The 19,514-nt window shown below is 57.7% G+C and overlaps 1 protein-coding gene across 1 annotated transcript in view; it reads right to left on the bottom strand.

Annotated features, from left to right (window-relative positions):
- Positions 1-19,514, bottom strand: part of LOC119102314 (uncharacterized) — a 47,464-nt gene that overhangs the window by 14,706 nt on the left and 13,244 nt on the right. Inside the window, exons 2-3 of the mRNA XM_037225681.1 lie at positions 11,019-11,212; positions 1,012-1,057 (exon numbers count right to left, since the gene is read on the bottom strand). Of these exons, the coding sequence (XP_037081576.1) occupies positions 1,012-1,057; positions 11,019-11,212 (240 nt within the window). The remainder of the gene's footprint in view (positions 1-1,011; positions 1,058-11,018; positions 11,213-19,514) is intronic.

Here is a 19,514-nt window from a genome sequence, read left to right as displayed (position 1 = left end):
ATCATCCCGAATTGCAGCGCCTCGGTAAACTCCATCCCTGGGCGCATGGACAGTCATGTTCTTTAAATGACGCCATGACTGGAGGTGTTCCACGCTTGGTACAAGTTAGGTAATGCCGAAGCTAGTGCCTTCTTGCGCGCGATACCAGTCCGTTTTTATGCAATACTGCAGCTGGAAGGCTCCAAATTAGCACAAGTTAAGTAATGCCGACGCTTGACACTTCAGCTGTTTGCGACTAGTCAGATTGCAGCCAAGATGTTCGCAAGCTGCTGCGGCATGACATGACATTCTCACTAGCCCAAACAGTTTGCAAACCCTACAGCCACCTGACCGCCATATTCAACATCACCGTGGCTTTGCGCATTTGATCCCTCCTGTGGAGAAAGAGGTTTGCTCAGCCGCTCTGCTGTACTTTACCGGCCAAGTACCAACTGGCGATTAGCCGGTAGCGAAAGCGTGAACTACTTAACTACGTCAGACCCTATTGGTCGGCGAGCACTATGACCGTCATGATACACCTGAGAAGCCACAGGAAATCCGAGACAACGCTGCTCTAGCTAGCGGCGGGCTAGCCGGCCACACTTCTGCACACCACGAGGGCGTGGGCCCCGGAGGGTGCCGCGAGTGGTTCCCTTCCGGCGCCCGCGCGCGGCGCCTGGGCCCCCAAGCGAGCCGCGCCCCGACTGGCTGACGCCATGCGGGCGGGTGACGCCGGGCCGGCCGCAGCGGGGCGCCAATCACGGCTCGCACTCTGCACGCACGCCCATCGACAGTGTGACCCGGCGCCGCCCGCTGGCGCCGCTTTTGCCGGCCGCGCTGCGCCGATCTCTCCCGGGGAGGTGGATCAGCAGCGCAGGTTTTGCGGCGATTGGAAAGTCGTCGGGATGAGGGCAGGCGGAGGGGCCGGTGCTCGCGGCACTGTTTTTGCGCCCGGCAGCCTGTTCTGCGCCAGGATGTGGCGCGTGCCGTCCGAGGTCAAGGTCAGGCCAGGGTGACAGGGTCATCACTCACCGACGCGGGTCTCGGTCCGGTCCCAGGCAGCCAGCGTGCACTCCAACTGCAACAGGGGAGACAGTCAGTATTGACCTGCGGTCAAGGGCACCTGGCCAGTTCTGTCTCAAAGAAACGCACACGGAGCTGGACATGGCGGGGTTGCAGTGCAGCTGTTCAATGCATAAAGGAGAACGGCATGCTATAGGGATTTAACGGCCTAAAAAATAACGAGCTGACGTTGTCATGAATGTGGTCATGATCATGGCAACTGATACACAGCTGTATAAATACTGTTGGGTGGACACCTCACGCGTACCAGAACGGCCTGTTAATGGCCAGATCTCCCGAGCTTCTGATGAAGCCAGCCATCCCGCAGAGCGAACCATATAAGAAGCAAGAGTCCGCCCACAAACCGTCTGATGAATATTTGGCCGGCGCCAAAGCCAGTGTGATTAAGGTCCGGTCATTTGTAACTTGCCCTTGGTACGACGCGGTATGTAATGCATGATAACTACGCCACGAACATCCCATAGACAATGACGCCAACGAGGTATCGCGCACAGTGAGGGACGAATTCTTCATCCAGGCTGCAGAACCTCCTACTTAAAGCATGACAGCTAAATGGAATATGCATGTAAATAGTACAATCTGACTGCAGATTACCTGTACCATTTCATACCAATCGAATGAGTATATTGCGAAAGAGATAAATGTGACAGGCGTTGCTGCTGATACGCTACGCGGCGACCTGCGTTCCTTCCACTGTGACGACTCCGATGTGCGAACGGTCCGGCGGCTCCCGCCTGGTGCCGACGGCCAATGAAAGCCAATTGAGGCCAACAGTCAATCAAAAGCAGCACAGCTGACGCGAACTGGCGCCGATGCGTTACACTGCTGCTCAAGTGCTCACGGGAACAGGCGGAAGGGGAGAGTGAGGGCATACCGCGTTACACTGCTGCTCGAGTGCTCACGGGAGCAGGCAGGGGGGGGGGGGAGTGAGGGCATACCGCGTTACGCCGTTGCTCAAGTGCTCACGGGAGCAGGCAGGAGGAGGAGAGTGAGGGCATACCGCGGTACGCCGCTGCTCAAGTGCTCACGGTTGCAGGCGGGAGGGAAGAGCGAGAACATAAGGCGTTTGTTTTCAGGCATAACGTGGGGTCTCAAGCCTTCACAGGTGCAAGTGGAAGAACACCAGAGAGCGATAGCGTAATGCAGAGAGGGAGGGGGGGGGGACACGAGCGCACGCAAAGGAGCGCAGGCGTGAGCAAAGCGGATGAGAACAGGCACATAGGAAACGCGGGCACACTGATGCACTCGGGAACAACTAAAAGGCACTCGAACGCAAAAGCGCGCGGACGAGCACAAGCCATGCACACGGGTGTACAGAAGCCCCAGCAGCCGAGCTCACCTGTGCACGAGTGCACACAGGCGCGCAGCATGCAGAAAGGCACAATGCGAATTCTCGCGTGCAGGGACCTGCAGACTCGCACGGGTGCATCATGCCGTTCCACACACATTCTCCCACAGGAGAAGTGTACAGTCGCAGGAGACGTACATCGCGCGTGGAAGCGGCTGGTATGGCGACGCATGAGGGCCCAGGCACGGAAGTGAGCAGAGAACGGCAGCACTAAAGATAGCTGCAATTCGGCGAAAGGAGTGTCCAGCCTGGGCTTCTTGTTAACACAAAACAAATGTCCACTACTGAAGCAAAACTGAACTCGTGGGGAGGCAGGTGCGCTGAGCTGTTCGGACAAACCACAGCAGAACAGAGACTGGGACACGACCACACCGGCCGCAGCCGCAGCACCCACACAGACCGACAAACAGCTGCCGAACGACGCTGGAACCGCGATAATGGAGAGAAAACTGAACGTTGCGGGCAGTAAGCTGGGTCGGACAGTCGTTGCCATTCACTAGTTATATGTTTCACTGATATTGAGATTCACGGTTCAGGCGCACAAAGCAGGAAGCTGTCAGCGACGCTTAGCGCGGTCGTTAATTATTACGCCTGGTAGACGCGATGACTTGCCCAGCTGCGATTAGATCATGGAAACATAGTCGTGTACAATTTTCACAAGGGCTCTGATGCACATGCTCATTTCTCCTGGCTTCGTGAGCAATGCCTGGAACGACTGTAAAACCTTGTCACTGTATGACGCTTTTGTCTTTCCTCTGATTCTTTAATTACGTTTGGTATCATTTAAGGGCATCGCCAGTAATCAGGGATGTAGTACCGGATTTTGGGTTTTTGTGGGGGGACAGAATTTTTTAAATGGGCTCCTTACAGATGAGTCTACTGGACAGCGCAGTGTAAGAGGAAGGGGTAACAAGGCATAAAGTACTCTTGAAAACAGTTCTTTACCTCATATTCAAGTCAAATCATAGTAAAAATTGAAAGTAAAAACAGAATGGGGGCCTTCCAATTATTCATCAATGGATCTCGGTGACCTAAAACAGGGCCTCCTGATTCAAAGAGGCCCTCCTAATCAGAACAGGATCCTTCCGATTCACGCAAGAGGCCTCCAGATCTAGCCAAGGGCCTCGTTATCGCTAAACGGGACATTCTGATTCGGAACTGTGGCCATGTGAAGCATGGAAGGGGCCACCTGCGCCATTAATGGTGTCTCCTGAATATAGGGAGTGTCTCTTAACCAAGAACAGGACCCCCTTCTTTTTAATGGAGGCCTCCCGAGCCAGCGAAAGGACATCTTCAACACAACAATGTGACTTTTAATCTACAGCTCAAACTACTTTATTCGTAAGGCGGCCTTATGGTCCAGATAGCGGGCCTCTTGATGTAGAAAGTCTTCTGAGACAATTATTACTCTCTACCTCAGTTATGGGCCTATTTGACCTGAATTTTGGTTATCTACGAGTAGCTACAGCGTCTTAAGCTTGTGGAAAGGGGCCTACCAAAAATGGGGGGGGGGGCAAACACATATCTTTGTCCCTCAGCCTGCCGGCAGGCGGAGGAGGCGGGGGGTAACCGGCCCTTTGCCTCCCCACTGCTGCGCCGTCCTGCCAGTGATGATTTTGGCAGGACAAAGGATTGGCTTAGTTATTTGGTGGGGCCAGTGGTCCTCCGCCAGTGGCTGTGGATTGTCTAGCCTGTTCTTTTCCTCTTCCGGTATCAACGTGCCACGATCAAGTCGCTTTGCTTTGTCTCTATCACAAAACTATGTCATCTCATATTTTATCGGTTGAGACAATCCCGTATCAAAAGCAAAACGCCCCATGTTTCATGACCCTGGCTTTTAACGTCCGTTTGTATGAATGGACACGAATCAAGGACGCTTGTGACTCTCGCCTGGGAGCACTAAGCATGCGGCAGTCGCAATGCCATGTTTAACTCGTCATTTCCCCCTCGCTGTGGGAGATATTTCAGGAGCAAGGACGTTATCCGGGAACATTTTATTTTTGGGAAGAAGCCGGGGCCACTGCACCCAGTGTATCCATCGTTCTGCTTATTAATATAACGGCACTGGACAGAAAATGGTGTTTCCGTCGACTATACCATGTTTTCTTCCGAGAGCAAGCGCACCATGCCGCGGCGCCCGGAGGAGTACACTTGCTGCCACCTATCGAGCACTCACGCTACTACTACTTTTCCTAGGGCGCCACCACAAAAGACCATCCAAACGTCCCGGCTCATGCTATGCGTCCGTCCGGGTAACGCTGGTGTACGAAATCAGTGACATCGCAACACAGCGCACGGTGGGACATGAAACAGCACCGTACGCGAGCTATTTTTACGCTCATGTAAGGGCTAAAGAAACCGACTGTAACTGGCAATGCTACACGGCGCGTGGCCAAAAGTCATGCTCAGCGTTTCAAAATTGCGTTGAGGGGTCCTAGTCCTTGCCTTTATGACAATTATAAATGTTTAACTGATGAATGTTTAGGGGCACGGGCGCTCTATTAAGATTACGTGTGCTAGTTGCAGCAGGGAATTCAACAGCATTGCTGTGCTGGAGGCGGTTTTTTATCCACCGCAAAACAGGATGTACCTACACTTCTGATATATATATATATATATATATATATATATATATATATATATATATATATATATGCCTACCTGCATCATGCATATACTGGCTGCAAACAAATGCTACATGCTGTATATCGAGGGTGACGCGGTCAGAATAAACATGCTGTTTTCGCACATTTAGAGCTGTAAACAGAAGATAACGGGCCAGGGAACACATCCGTGCCTGGCATTACACCCAAGTTCCGTTACACTGCTGGGAAGTATGGCACATAAAGCCTTGATATGTAACCGCATGGGTTGGCATTACAAACCACCGGCCTGCACGGAACATCTTCATTCTACCACCCGCCCCAGGCTGACAAACTGAAGCTGATTATTCATTAACAATAAAATATAAATGCTGAATTTGCTTAATTCTGAGCACACACCACCAAAACAGGTAGCTGGGAAGTGAGCAAATAAGTTTCACGTCGGCGAAGTGCTACTGGCCTCGAGCCCATATCATGCGCACGCCACAACAAACGTTAATCATTAAGTGCGTGACAGCAGCCGCTGAACATATAAGAGCCATGCATTCAACGCGATCGTCACATATTTGCAGTTGGTCTCGTGGCCCGGAAAGTCTTGTTAATGGGCTGTTCCGTACGCAGCGATGAGTTCATGAAGTGAATTACCCGCCCAAATTTGCGTTCATCGTACCGCTGAGACACGTAAATCGCAAACTACTTAGTTGCACCGACTCGTCCCTTTCACTAATGGGATGTTGACTTGAGCATTCAACTCTTGGCGAAAACTGACACGCTTCCAGCCCGGAGCCCGCATTCTGCGATCTACAACCGGCGTACACTGTAGTTTTGTTTCTAGGCATCACCCGCAGGAGAGTCACAAGAACCGGTTATCATACAGCACGGGGCCTCGAAGACCGTGATGAATGGGGAGGGCGGATCTCCCGCCCAGTCCGTCATTGGTTATACGCAGATTACCTCCACTGCCAGTTCATCAGCCATCAGGCCGGCGGCGATCGGCGAGACGCTCCAACTACCCCTGGCTGCCGGCGCACATGCTCCAACTACCCCTGGCTGCCGACGCACATGCTCCAACTACCCCTGGCTGCCGACGCAAATGCTCCGTAATGACAGCTATGCAGCCCGCAAAGCCGGCAGCTGTTCATCTGATCACGGGTTATGATCTAGCCGACGGGACGCCATTTCCGCCCCGCACGTAGGGAATGTAGCGCCAGCTTCTTTGATAAGAAGGGAAGCTCCCGTCAGTCAAGTTAGTGTTCCCGCAAATCGGGACAGAACAAGTTACGGTATAACCAGGCAGCAATTAACCATTTACGCAGGATGATGTCTCTGACGACGATATCTTGAAGTACATTTGAATAAACTGGGTAAGATATTGGGTTTGCATCGAGTGAATATAGTTGATTTATTTAATCACCCAAAAAATAATAAACAATCCGCGATAAAAGGGATGATACAGCACTGTGCTGGCTCTGCTAGTACAATATGCTAAAACAGTGGGTAATTCTTCAGTTCCCGTTAAATCGCCCCGGCGGATCCCATGAATAATTCATATTTAGGTGCGACTAACCAGAGGTTAGCGTGTGCTATCTAAGCCCTGACGATAAAGCGACGGACGATTTACCGCAGCTGAAGGCACAATGCACATCGTGTTCGACGTTCAATCGGCAAACACAACAAAGAAGTGTAAACAATGAAGAATGGCCCGTTCCCAGGAGGGAAAACTATCATGTGAGCTTGCTAACGGTAGGCTGCAGCGTGTGGCGCGCAACAGGACAGCGTGGGAGGTCTGACGCCGTACGTGTGCTACGAAGCGCCGACAGCCACGGCGCCATGCCCCCGAAGCACGCCGAGCGCGCCGCTGTTGCAGCGAAGTGCACCCGCCGTTGTCCTGCTCCACTCTCCGGCCGCAGCGGTCGTGCGCCGAACCGCTCCCCTAACTCGCCGCTTAGCACCTGGGCCTCGCAGAAGTCGTGCATCACAGCCCGCGTGCAGCGGACGCCCAGTCCCCCCTCCCCTCCCTCCCTGCGCTCTCCCACCATAGGCCGCGCAAACGCTCGCTGAAACGGCGCACTAACCATAAGATACGACTGAATAGCGTGGGGTCACCGCCAGCCGGCAGGGGGTGAGTTGTAGCGTGAGCGCCTCCTCGGGGCGCCCGGCGGGCTCTTGCCACTGCCATTGGACGGAAGAAGTTCCTGACTGAGGACGGGTGGGGCTACTCGGAGAGGCGCGCGCCTAGAGGGCGGATGAGCCCCATCCTCGGCCATCTGACGAGTGAAGCAGGCGGAGCAGTCGAAGTGCTGGAAAGATCCGCGCCCCTGTCCTCCTGGACAGCCTCTTCTGCCCGAACTGGTATCGGTCGGGCCTCGCTCCGGCAGCCGACACTGTACAGGTCGCTGAGTCAGCGCCGGCTCAGATCCGGGAGGCGGCAATTATCGCTGGGAGGCCACGAGCGGCCGGCCGGGCGAGGACGGGCACCGACAGCCGGGGCGCGACCGCCCGGTGGCGGTGGCCGCTGTCGGCCTGAGGCACAGGACGGAGGGGAACGGGAGACGCGCGGACGCCGGCGGAAACGGAGCTGTCCACTGGAGGCAAGACAGCTACGGGCGGGAGACGCGCGGACGCCGGCGGAAACGGCGCTGTCCGCTGGAGACAGGACAGCTGGGGACGGGAGACACGCTGACGCCGGCGGGGGCAGAACTGTCCGCTGGAGACAGGACAGCTGGGACGAGAGACGCGCGGACGCCGGCGAGGACGGAGCTGTCCACTGGAGACAGGACAGCTGGGACGGGAGACGCGCGCACGCTAGCGCAAACGGTGCTGTCCGCTGGAGACAGGACAGCCGCGGACGGAGGACGCCCGGACGCCGATAAGGGCGGAGCTGTCCGCTGGAGACAGGACAGCTGGGACGGGAGACGTGCATCAGACGCTGGTTAGGCCTGCAAGGTTCACGGCTCAGGTTACGCTGCGTAGGGAAGTATGCAGCCGTAGGGTGACGGACTTTACTTAGAAGACATATTCAGATGGGCCCATTCCTTACATTCATCGCATCTTCAGACACATCAAAACCAGCTCCGGAGACACGCCCAAATGCCAGCACGAGCATAGCCGGCGGAAGTCGTGCGGACTCGGTTGCGCTCCCACCAGCGCGGCCCCCAGGGTCACGGCCGGCCTCTCGTCCTTCCCTCCATCAGGGCTGACAGCGGGCCGGCTGTTTGTCGGCTGCGCGCCTCCACGCGCCGTACACGGACCTCACGGCCCCCGGCAGCCATCACCGCCCTCACGGCCGTCCGCACGTCCCCAGCTCACGTCACAGCGATGCCTCACGGTGGCGGCCGCTGCGCGGCGCTGTAGCGTCGCTGCGTGACGGCTCCGCGGCGCCCATCGCTCTGGCTATTGTCCTTTGGCGCGGCACAACAGCGTCCGTGGTCAGCGCGGCGCCGGCCATCCGTTTGGCGGCGGCCGCGGTGGCGCGCCGTGCTGCCCGTCACGGCACGCGCTGCAGCCTCCGCCGCCGTCGCCGCCGCCGTAATTGGCGGCACCTCGGGGCTAAACGGGCTCGGCCCACACCCGCGCGCCCGGCCACTCCAGGGTCGTTCACCGCCGTCAAACGCCTCGGAGCCGCTCGGCGGCGCGAGACGAGAGACGCGCCGGCGGCTGAGCGACACGCACTCGGTCGGCCGGGGTCAGCCGGAGCCGGAGCTGGAGCCGGAGCAGCAGCGCCGCCTGCCGCCCTCCGCTCCGGCCAGGACGGCCATCCTCTCGGCCGGCCAGCCCCGGAAGCCATCTGAATCACCGGTACCTGAGCGGCGATGGCGGCGAGGATTTACGGCGGGGGAGTATTTACGACCGCCGCGGACAGGCGTGGCACAGGCAGGCGCGGCGACTGGCCGCGCGCACGCAGGCGCGAGGACAGCTTCAGCGAGAGCAAGGTTACGTCCCCTGTGCGGTGCCTGAACTGAACACCGATTGGTGAACCTGTGGTCAACCGTGGGACCGAGGTGAAACCAGGCCAGAGCGAGGCCATTAGACTGGTGTCAATGCAGACTTTGGTGGCTGGGCTGTAACAGCTCGTATCGGACAGACGAATAACGTCGCAGCTATGCAGATAACGTTGTATATGAACGGACAACGCTACAGATACGTCCGTTGCGTGCCTGGATGCCGTTGCAGAGTCTACGTGGAGGACGATGATCTACCTGACGGCAGGATTGTCACCATCTAACGGCAGTTCTTCAGGGACAGCATAACGTGGTCCCGTGTCCGAGGCCGGCCTCACGCCCACGTCTGGCCGGGGAAGGCGGCGACACCCTCGTCCGGCCTCTGCCTGTCACAGTGACCGGCCCAGCTCTGGCACCGGCTCCCCGACTCTCCTTGCAGCACTGTCGGCCAAGGCTGGCCGTGCCACAGATCATCGTTCGGCCTGACGCCGCCTATAGCGGCTCTGCACGCGGCTGACGCGTCCCAGGGCGGCGTGACAAACGACACGGCACGGGTCGGCGTCGCCGGCGGTGGACGGCGCGGCGCCCGCGCCCACGAGCGCACCTGCGAGGGGCGCGCGAGCGGCGCGGAGCATCCCCGGTGCTGACGTCAAGACTGCCCGCCGACACGGCCGCCGCCGCCGCGCCGTGGTGCGACCGCGCTTTGCATAGCATCGATAGTGCGGCGTCTGGCGCGGCGGCGCCGGCGGCAGCCGTGCTGGACAGGGGACCGGCTTGCTCCGGCCCGCCGCGTCAGCCAGACGGTCCGCTGCGGCTGCCCCGGGCGCCGCCGACGCCGTCCGGCGTGGCCTCGCATAGACTAACGCCATGCAACGATGCCGGCACCGATTGCGTGGCCTTGGAAGCCCAGCACATGATCTGTGAGCGATGCGCTGTCGCTGAATGCGTCAGCGTCGTCACATAACTCGTCGGAGAGGTGGTAGTTACATGTGCGAAACCGAGGTCGTCCGCAGTGACATGGAACAATCGAGCGTGGCTAAGGAATTACGCCCCCAAGGCAATCACGTGACAGCGGTGTAGAGATTACAATTAGATACCGCAAATGTAAATAGACGTGGGGATATCACGGGAGAATTAATGGCCGAGGGCACGCAAACACATGAGACCGTTTTAATGGGATTCGTTTACGGCGTCTAATCGCCCGCTACCGCAGTGCTCATTACGGAGTCTTTCATACGTACGGTGCTTTTTGTCACGAACACCAGCGCAGATGTGAGCGCAACTCACGGAGACCTGGCTTGCAGAGCCGCCATTTGAAAACACTAGGGTGCTTTTGCTTATTCGTGTTATGTCAGAGGATTAAGTGTGAATGAATAGTGCATGTTATCTAACAGACTTACATTTTTATGGATTGATGACGCTAAGGTCTGTAATTTAAAAAAGCATATTGAGCGGTAGACCATAATTCAGGAAATACTGAGACACGTGAATTGAAGTGAGCTCTCCGCAAAACACGTCTCAATATGCATTCGACAAAGTACTGTTCTCATTATCAGATAGCAGGTCTGAGCTATGACATCAGCACTGGATTGACACCTACCAAAACGTGAACCTAGTTCCGTTTCCCATGACCATGAACATGCACCCACCCGAAACCTTGAGCAAAACCCAACGCGACCGGCCACCAGGGCTGTCTGAAGTCGCAGTCACGCGATTTATGACTCCAGCAGCACCTCTGCCCCGACGAATTCCAGCGTGGAGCCCAAAGCCTACAGCCCCGACCTCAGTCGATCTGCTGGTCGCAGTCTCGTACCCTCGCCGATCTGTTGATCACGGTCCATTCACCCCCGCCGTGTCTGCTGGCCGCGGTCCCGTCGCCCCAGCCGTGTCTGCTGGCCGTGGTCCCGTCACCCCGGCCGTGTCTGCTGGCCGAGGTCCCGTCAGCCCAGCAGTGTCTGCATCCACTAGCCGACTCGCCAGGTACAGCGCGTAACTCCCCACCTGGCGTACCCGCTGCGCCTCCCAGTGAGGGTCTCCCTCCCACAGTGATCCGTCGTGACCTACCTTGTTGATGAGCATGGCGCTGACAGAGCAGACAGGCTGAATGCCGGTGAAGAGCTGGCGGTGCTGCTCAGGGCTGATGGAGCTGAGCTTGCGCAGCGGCGTGCCGTAGATCTGCTCGACAGCCTTGACCGAGGTCAGGTAGCGCCGCTCGGCCGCCAGCAGCGCCTCGGTCAGCCGGTACCGCGCGTCACCGGCTGAAACAGGACGGCCAGGCACCGGTCACCGGGTGCTACGCACCGCTCTCTGACGCGAGCGGCGCCTCAGTCGGACGATGCAGCGCGTCACCGGCTGAAACGGACGCGGCTGCTCAATGTGCACCATGTAAGGCGTCAAATGGCTAGATCAATGCAAGGAACAAGTCAAGCGACACCGGCTACCATAGATGTTTTACAACGGAAGGCATGTCGTATATCTTCGACTATTTCAACGACCGTTACATGGATAGCTACGTTTATTTCTACAGTCCGGTCCGTCAAAGAAATGTAGTGGAATAAATCAATGTCACACTGTTGATGCGCCTGACCCAAATCATCGTCGCACCGTGGTAATTCGAAAACTTACGGTCCGGTAGTAAGTAGCACTCATTCTGTTTTTTATCGCTTTTGATTATCATAGAGGTTCACCCGCTCGCCAACACTTTCACCGAAATTCATCAGCAACAGCAGACAAACTCAATCAAGCAGCTTTCGAACGTGAAGGAATTTCGCCGGAAAAATGCCGCCTGCCTCAATAGCACGCGCGCACGCCATTGTCTTGGGTTCCGATGCGTCATCTGAACAGATGGCGCGTCAGGTTCACTTTATGTCGGGCCCATCACCGCGCCGCCAACCGGAGCGGCCATAAAGCCTGCGCCGGCGGAGTAATCACGCCTGCATCGCAGCGAAAGCCTCCGCGGTCCGATCAAACCCGCCCGCGTGGGATGAGATAATAGATATCCCGCGGTCATGACCATGTAACAGGACGCCCATCAACCGGCTGCCTCCGCCGCATTAGCAAACCACCGCTAACTGGCTCGACCCGGTCGACACGAGCGCACCACGCTGGGGCGGCGTCCCATAAGGAACCGAAACGCGGAATGTACGGCATCCGGCGATGATTGGTCTCGCCGAAGCAACGTGTGCTTCCGATCTCGGCCTGAATGGTCGACTGATGGTGATTGATGGGTCCGGACACGTCAGTGAGCGAATTGCTCCGGCCTTCTGAGCAGGCACCGGGAGGAAAGTGAAAGTGCGCGGCGCCAAGTGGGGCCAGTTACGCCTCCGCACCATGACAGGTCAGATCGGGGCGGACGCGCGGACACACGGCACGCCGCTCAGGTCGGCGCACCGGCCGCGGACCACGAGCGCCGCCTCGGCGAGCTCGTGCGGTATCACGCCGCCTCTGGTCCGAGCGCCGCCACCGCCTGGTCGTCAGCGCTCACGACGACGTGGCGGTTTGTCATCACCGTCATCTTGGTCTGCGCGACGGGCAGGGGGCTACACGCGGCGCCACCAGCAGGAACGGGAGCTGGGGGCCGAGGACGAGCGCACCTGTTTCCCAGCCCTAGAAATGAGCGGCGACGCAGGGCTCGCCAGGAGTGCGGGTCATCGCCAGGTCACAAACAGACCATCACAGGTCACCACCAGATCATCACAGGTCACCACCAGACCATCCCAGGTCACCACTAGACCATCCCAGGTCACCACCAGACCATCCCAGGTCACCACTAGACCATCCCAGGTCACCGCCAGACCATCACAGGCCACCACCAGGTCATCGCCAGGTCACCACCAGACCATCCCAGGTCACCACCGGACCATCACAGGTCACCACCAGACCACCCCAGGTCACCACTAGACCATCCCAGGTCACCACCAGACCATCCCAGGTCACCACTAGACCATGAGAGGTCACCACCAGGTCATCGCCAGGTCACCACCAGGTCATCGCCAGGTCACCGTCTGGCCACCGTCAGGCCAGTGCTGGGTCTCCGGTCGTGCGGCTCCCAGGCCCGGTGGCTTGGTCTTGTTATCGGCCCGACGAGCGCGGCATGCGGATTGTTTACCAACGGTAATAGGCAGACGTCCGACTAATAAAGCAGTGGTGAGGCTGGCGGCGGCGGCGGGGCGGGCCGACCGAGCGGGACTCGAAATTGGCCGCCGACGGGCTGACAGGCCGGCATCCACACAGGGTCACCGCCACAGCCGCCGACTGCCCGCACACGGCAGAGGGACTGGAGAGATCGAATACGATCTTTTTGCCTTTTGCCTCTCTTCTTTTTCTTCAGTTGCGCCGCAAGTCACCGCGCACATTGGTGTGGAGTGTCAGCGACTGCAGAGACCGCATTAGCGCTCAATGACGCCATGACGCAACTGAGGGCTCGAACCCGGCTCAGCACGTGGAAGCTGAAGGCGCCAACCACTCAGCCACCACGCCCCGTACGCCATCTTCTCAAGATGAGTAAACGAGGCGCTGAGGGTGGCTTCACCTAGTAACAGTGTCCTACGCCGCGGTATTGGGCAAAATTAAACACACATTTGCTCGCAGCTCCGCTTGACCGCAAAATCTGCGTGCCCGGCCTCCACTGCTGCCTCGTCCCCATGACCCGTTTAGCATCGGCACACGGGCCGGGCGGCCCATGGCGGTGGATCGGGCGCCATTTAGCCGCTCACGTGGTACGAGACCCGATCGATCGCGGCGTCACCTGTTTACGTTAACGGTTCCGCGACGGCCCGGCTGACAATGCGCTGCGAGGCGGGAGGGAGCGGGGCGCCGCCGGCCGCCCGTGGGAGAGGCCGTCCGTTAGGGTCACGCCGACCGACCCCGTCCCGTGCGCCGTGTCACCGCCGCTACGACGGCTGATTGGCGGGTGAGAGGCTCGGCGGCGGATCTCCCCGAGCGGCGCTGACAGGCGGATCTCACCGGGAGAGACTGGTGGGCGCCGAGAGAGGTAACCAACGGAATATCCAGGCTTGGTGGATGACGGACGGATCCCGGTCTGTGGCGCTGGCTAGTCAGCGCTAGGTAGTGAGCGCCGGTTAGTGAACGCTGATCGGTATGCGCTGGTTAATAAGCGCTGGTTAGTAAACAGTGGTTGTGAGCGATGGCTAGTGAGTGCCGGTAAGTGAACGCTGATCAGTATGCGCTGGTTAGTGAACAGTGGTTGTGAGCGCTGGCTAGTGAGCGCCGGTTAGTGAACGCTGATCAGTATGCGCTGGTTAGTGAACACTGGTTAGTAAGCGCTGGTTAGTAAACAGTAGTCGTGAGCGCTGGTTAGTGACCACCGATAAAAGTGAACTAATTTGTGCGTGTTTGCTAGCGTCGGTGACGGAACCTGATGCAGCGCTTCCTGAGGCTGTTGCCCTCATCAAATAATGTCTGGGAATCCATTCATTCATACATTTACTTCGTATGACCTGCACTTGATATGGCTTTCCGGGTCAGGTGGCAATGTACAGCTCGCATGATATGCGCGCGGTGCACAAGAAAGACCGACGACTAAAAGAAAAGTTCCGTCGTTACGTCTAAGCTGCGTAATTTCACAACGCGCTCCAGCAGCCTCCCCCAGCACACAAAACATTGATGTGCTTTCCTGGCTGCTGCAGGCACTTCATTCCATTTGTCAGTGGCTCGACCGCAAAAAGACCGCCTGCTTCGCCCCGCCCCGATGTCAGATAGCTGGAGTGATCCCGCTAACGGTGTCAGATCGGCTGTCAAGTACATTTGTCAGCTGTCTGTGTGTGAACTGTTCATGGACAGAGGTAGGTTCGGGAACCAGAGGCACTACATTATGTAATGCAGCGTGCCGAAGCTGATCTAAGGTGGGTCATTTCAGACCTTTTGGCGTCATATGACCAGATGGACGGGAGAGTTACACTATTGGTCTTTTTTGGTCCTTGGTCCTTTTTGAGTTCACTTACGCCGCTTTGCTGTACACCGGGCCCATACAGTCATACAGCGCAACTTGGGGGGGAAAACCAAAGCTCGTACCATGATAGTCGAGGATGTATCCGGTCCTGGGATCGGCACATCGACAGATGTGATTGTTTGTTCGCTTGCAGATCCTGGCTGTTTCCTAGAAGCATCTTATCCAGCCACGTAGTAAACCAGACAAGGTTTTGTTGGCAACTTACGTGATCATCGACATAATTTTCCCTCTTTATTTTCATAGCTAAGAATCAATGCTAACAGTCCATTTAAAAAGCGGAAAACCCCAGGCAGTTCATAATCGAATGACGTTTCCGATAGCCCAATTCCCTTTAGATTAGACTGCTGCCAAAGGTTTCAGCCTTCCAGCGCAAGAAGCGAGTAGAAAAGAAAAATCATCACATAAAGAGCGCGCTCTTAACAAGTAGATGGGTAGACGCAGGCCAAGGATGTGAGAGTAATACCCCAAAGATGCATATCAGCTGAGTGGTTCAAATGCAAATATGGACCCCATTCATCCCCGAGCAAGAAATCCCTTCGACACTACACAAAAGATGCTTCGGTACCGAGACAACGGGATGAAGGTCTGTAAAGATTAATAGATGTTTGATAAAAGTATCATTCATTTGTGTTATCTCATCCACAGAAAACCATTTGTGAGCATCTGAAGAGGCTAATAAGATAGCCTGTCATGAACCGTTTGCAAAACACATCACTCATCGTCTGCAAAGAAATCAGCAAGAATGCTCTTGGGGTGCAGTTGTGCAATGTGGTTGCATAGCGTGTCATTATCATTGTGACTAAATACGCGTTGGGCAGTCAGTTTGGTGTTTTGACAGAGGTCTGGCCCCTCGAGGCACAATCTGTTAGACGTTCTCAGAACAAACGGCTACAACGTTTTCTGGCGATCCGCGATCCTCGGGAAGTTTTCGGTTTCACTTTTGATGTCATCAAGACGTGGTCTTAACCGCGACACCGCACAGGATAGACACCCGGCTAAGTGCATTATTACACGTGACATCACTGATAGAGATCTAACGGCTTAGTGGAGAGATCCGGAATTCCACAAAATCTCAGCTGCAAAGTACTCCTGCATAAAGACAGCTGGATGCGCACCGAACTCTGTAGCATAGTCATTCAACATGTGTGGCAGTAGAAATCATGATACACCTACGTTAAATCTCACAATCTACTGCTCTCACTTCTGATCCGCTTAAGAACGCTTCCGTGAGCCATCCTCTGGACTATACCCTTGGCACGCTGGCTGCGCTCTTTCCAGACGTCCGGGCTGCCACCTATCCTGCGTCACAGCGTGACGCCCGTCACGTCACCGACCCAGGCCGGCTGCGGCGCTGCGGCGATCGCCGGCTTTGACGCCCACCCGCGCTGCCTCCTCGTGCGCGGGTCCCCGAAGCGTGCCCGCCGGGCTGGCCGGTCCGCGGCGGAGGGTCGGGCGGCCGTCGGGCGCCTACTGGGACCGGCCGCGGCGGAGGGTCGGGCGGCGGTCGGGCGCTCACTGGGACCGGCCGCGGCGGAGGGTCGGGCGGCGGTCGGGCGCTTATTGGGACCGGCCGCGGCGGAGGGTTGGGCGGCGGTCGGGCGCTTACTGGGACCGGCCGCGGCGGATGGTCGGGCGGCGGTCGGGTGCTCACTGGGACCGGCCGCGCAGGCTCCGGCCGTGAGCTGAGACCAGCAGCCCCGCGCCACTCCCGGCACGCCACGGCTCGACCGGGCGCGCCATAATTCTGGCGGCGATCGTGGCGATAACGGGGCGAGGACGGCGCGGCCTCGCCGGCGGCGGCGCCGCGTCCCCATGCGACACGCGCGGGGCGGCGGCCGAGCCCGCTCCACAGATGCGGACGTGACGCTGCCGATTCACTGCGTGGCGCGCTCGCCTTGACGCGGTCACGTTTGGGGATGACGGCGGGGCTGCCGGGCCGGAACGCGAGCGATGCGTCGCCGCCGGAGCCGCGTCTCCGCCGGCGTCTCATGACCACCAAACGCAAACACAAGTGGAGCAATGCGCTCTGGTCGTGAGCCGGCCACTCTCCGATGCCGAGGGAGCTGTAAGACATTTCGGATTTTCCGGCGCTGATCCTGGCTGCATGTGGCGCCATTAGCCGCCGTGGCGCGCCCGCCACGCCGCGCCGTCTTATACCGGCTGGGCCGGCCGCCTAATCCTATTCACCGCAGCGTGGAATCGACGGTGACGTCTGGGCGGGCGGGGCGCCAAATGTGGCGCCTCGACTGTCGGCGCCCGAGGTGTGACGGTTCGCCTGTCACGGGCTGTCATGTACGTACCGGGCTGCCACGGGCACGACGGATCACGAGCGTCACGTGCCGATCGGCCGCGCTCAGGTGTCACAGGCCGCGTCCATCTCCGGCCTCTGGCTATCAGAGAAGCCGCCGGAGCACCAGGGGAGACGGTGGACGGAGACGCTGAAGACGGAGAACTGTGTGCCCTTATCGTCGCCACTGTTCCTCTACTACCTTTAAAATGCAGTGCCGCCGTCGGAGCGCGGCGGCTAGTCAGCTCCTTTCAGTCTGATCAGTTTGGGTGTTTCGCAGCAATCCGGTATTTTTCCGTATATCGTGGCTACCAGTCTCGCCCATGCTCTGCACGCTTCTGCCGGGTCCAAAGACATTTCTGTAGTTTTAGCATATCCTGTTTGACCATCCTACCCTTACGAGATGATCAGAAGCACCAACTATTTCACACTGCCGCTTTGACTCCACGGGAGGTGAATATGCCGATGCTGGAGTCGGCGGTCATGTTCACGGTCTGGTCAGAGCCGGGGCGGCGCCACCGCCGAGGCTCTCGGTCAGAGCGTACAGATCTGAGAAGGTCAGAGCACCTTCACTCGGGAGATCCGGCGTGGTGATTACCGCCGCTCAGGATCTTCACGTCTCAAGCACAGGACCGCCCCAAATGCTGCGCTCGACACGCGGTCGAGGCCCGCGCCGGCCGCCGACCCATGCATCTCATTACGCCTCGTCGACGTCGGCTCCCGGCGGCGCCTGTCGAAACGGGCCATCACGGGGCCGCGCCGCTGACCGGCCGCTTACACAGCGTCCGATTGGCTGGCTCGACGGGCGTCGTCCGCACCGCTGACCTCGTCACTCACAGAGGCCCGGTGTCCGCCCCCGCCCGACGACCCTCAGAACGGCGGCGTCGTGCCGGCCAAAGGGCGCGCAGACCGGCCGGCGTAACATTGCGCCAGTCGGACTCGACCATGCATGAAATGATCGCTGTCTAATGACCCGAATCGCGTGTGTAATGACTCAGTACACCGGCGGGTACGTTCAGAGCTAGATTATGAAAGCTGCGGCTGGCCGGAGGTGAGTCTGCCAGGTGGGTCTGTCAGGTGGGTCTTCCAGGACGGATCGGGGAGCGGCGTCTGGGAACGAGCTGGAGCAGACGAGGGGCTCCGCCGCCAGGACCGAACACAGCCGCTCGTGGCCACAAAGCTGGGAGCGGCTGGGCCGGACTGATCTGGCCCTTCCGCGCCTCTCGCTGCCCTGCTGGGGGCGCTCCTCCGACAGGCCTCGTTGGCTGGACCCCGACAAATCTGACCCAGTGATCTGGGTCTTCTGCGCATCTCCCGGCTCTGCTGGGGGTGGGGGGGGGGAGGGGGAGCGGATCCCACCGTTGGGCACTAGCCGATCTCACCAGTTGACTCTGAGGACCCCATTGTTAGACTCTGATAGATCTCACCAATGGACTCTGACGGATCTCACCACTAGACTCTGACGGATCCCACCAATGGACTCTGACGGATCTCACCACTAGACTCTGACAGATCTCACCACTAGACTGTGACGGATCCCATCAATGGACTCTGACGGATCGCATCGATGGACTCTGACGGATCTCACTGTTAGACTTTGAGGGATCTCACCGTTGACGTCCGGTGGATCTGGCAGTTATACGCTTATGTTATGATTAACACTGGCAATAACACGACGCCGATTTTAGCACTACTCGAAGTGTACTCTGGCAGCACAGCTCCAAAGAGCCCACTGGTATAAATGACCTCTGCCGGATCTGGCGGTGTGGTGATTACATTATGAGTCTTGCAGCGCATCAGCCACGTCACATACGCACACAGCGCCGCTGCAGTACCTACTGATTCAGATCTTCAACTCTCGCACTGCATAAGAGAGCCCCCATCTTCATCCGGGCTCTTGATGTTATCACGTGTCTACTTAAGTCACAAATTTAAGTACCCTTGAGTCCCCGCTAAAACTATCTTTGAGACTTGGCTGGACATGGGTTTTGCACCCATAAGCAAAGTGAAAGAGCGGTGTTGCCGACAATAACAATACAAAACTTGACTGGTTCAGAAATACGTCACGAAGATGCCGCTGCGATGCACGATCACGCATACATTCATGGTATTCGATTGACAACACACGGCACCATTGAGAACATCTCGCGTTAAAGTTAGAGCTGTCAGGGTTGCCGGTCACGGGAACGATCTGAGAAATAGCCGAGGACGATCTGAGAAATAGCCGAGAACGATCTGAGAAATAGCCGAGGAAATGAGTCCGCATTAGGCTTGACACCGTGACCGGAAGCGCTCCTGGAAG

The sequence above is a fragment of the Pollicipes pollicipes genome, unplaced genomic scaffold (assembly GCF_011947565.3).
Source record: "Pollicipes pollicipes isolate AB1234 unplaced genomic scaffold, Ppol_2.1 Scaffold_5724;HRSCAF=6776_pilon_pilon_pilon, whole genome shotgun sequence".
Taxonomy (NCBI): domain Eukaryota; kingdom Metazoa; phylum Arthropoda; class Thecostraca; order Pollicipedomorpha; family Pollicipedidae; genus Pollicipes; species Pollicipes pollicipes.
Note: the sequence above shows the minus strand (reverse complement) of the source record. Positions and strands in the feature narration are given on the sequence as shown.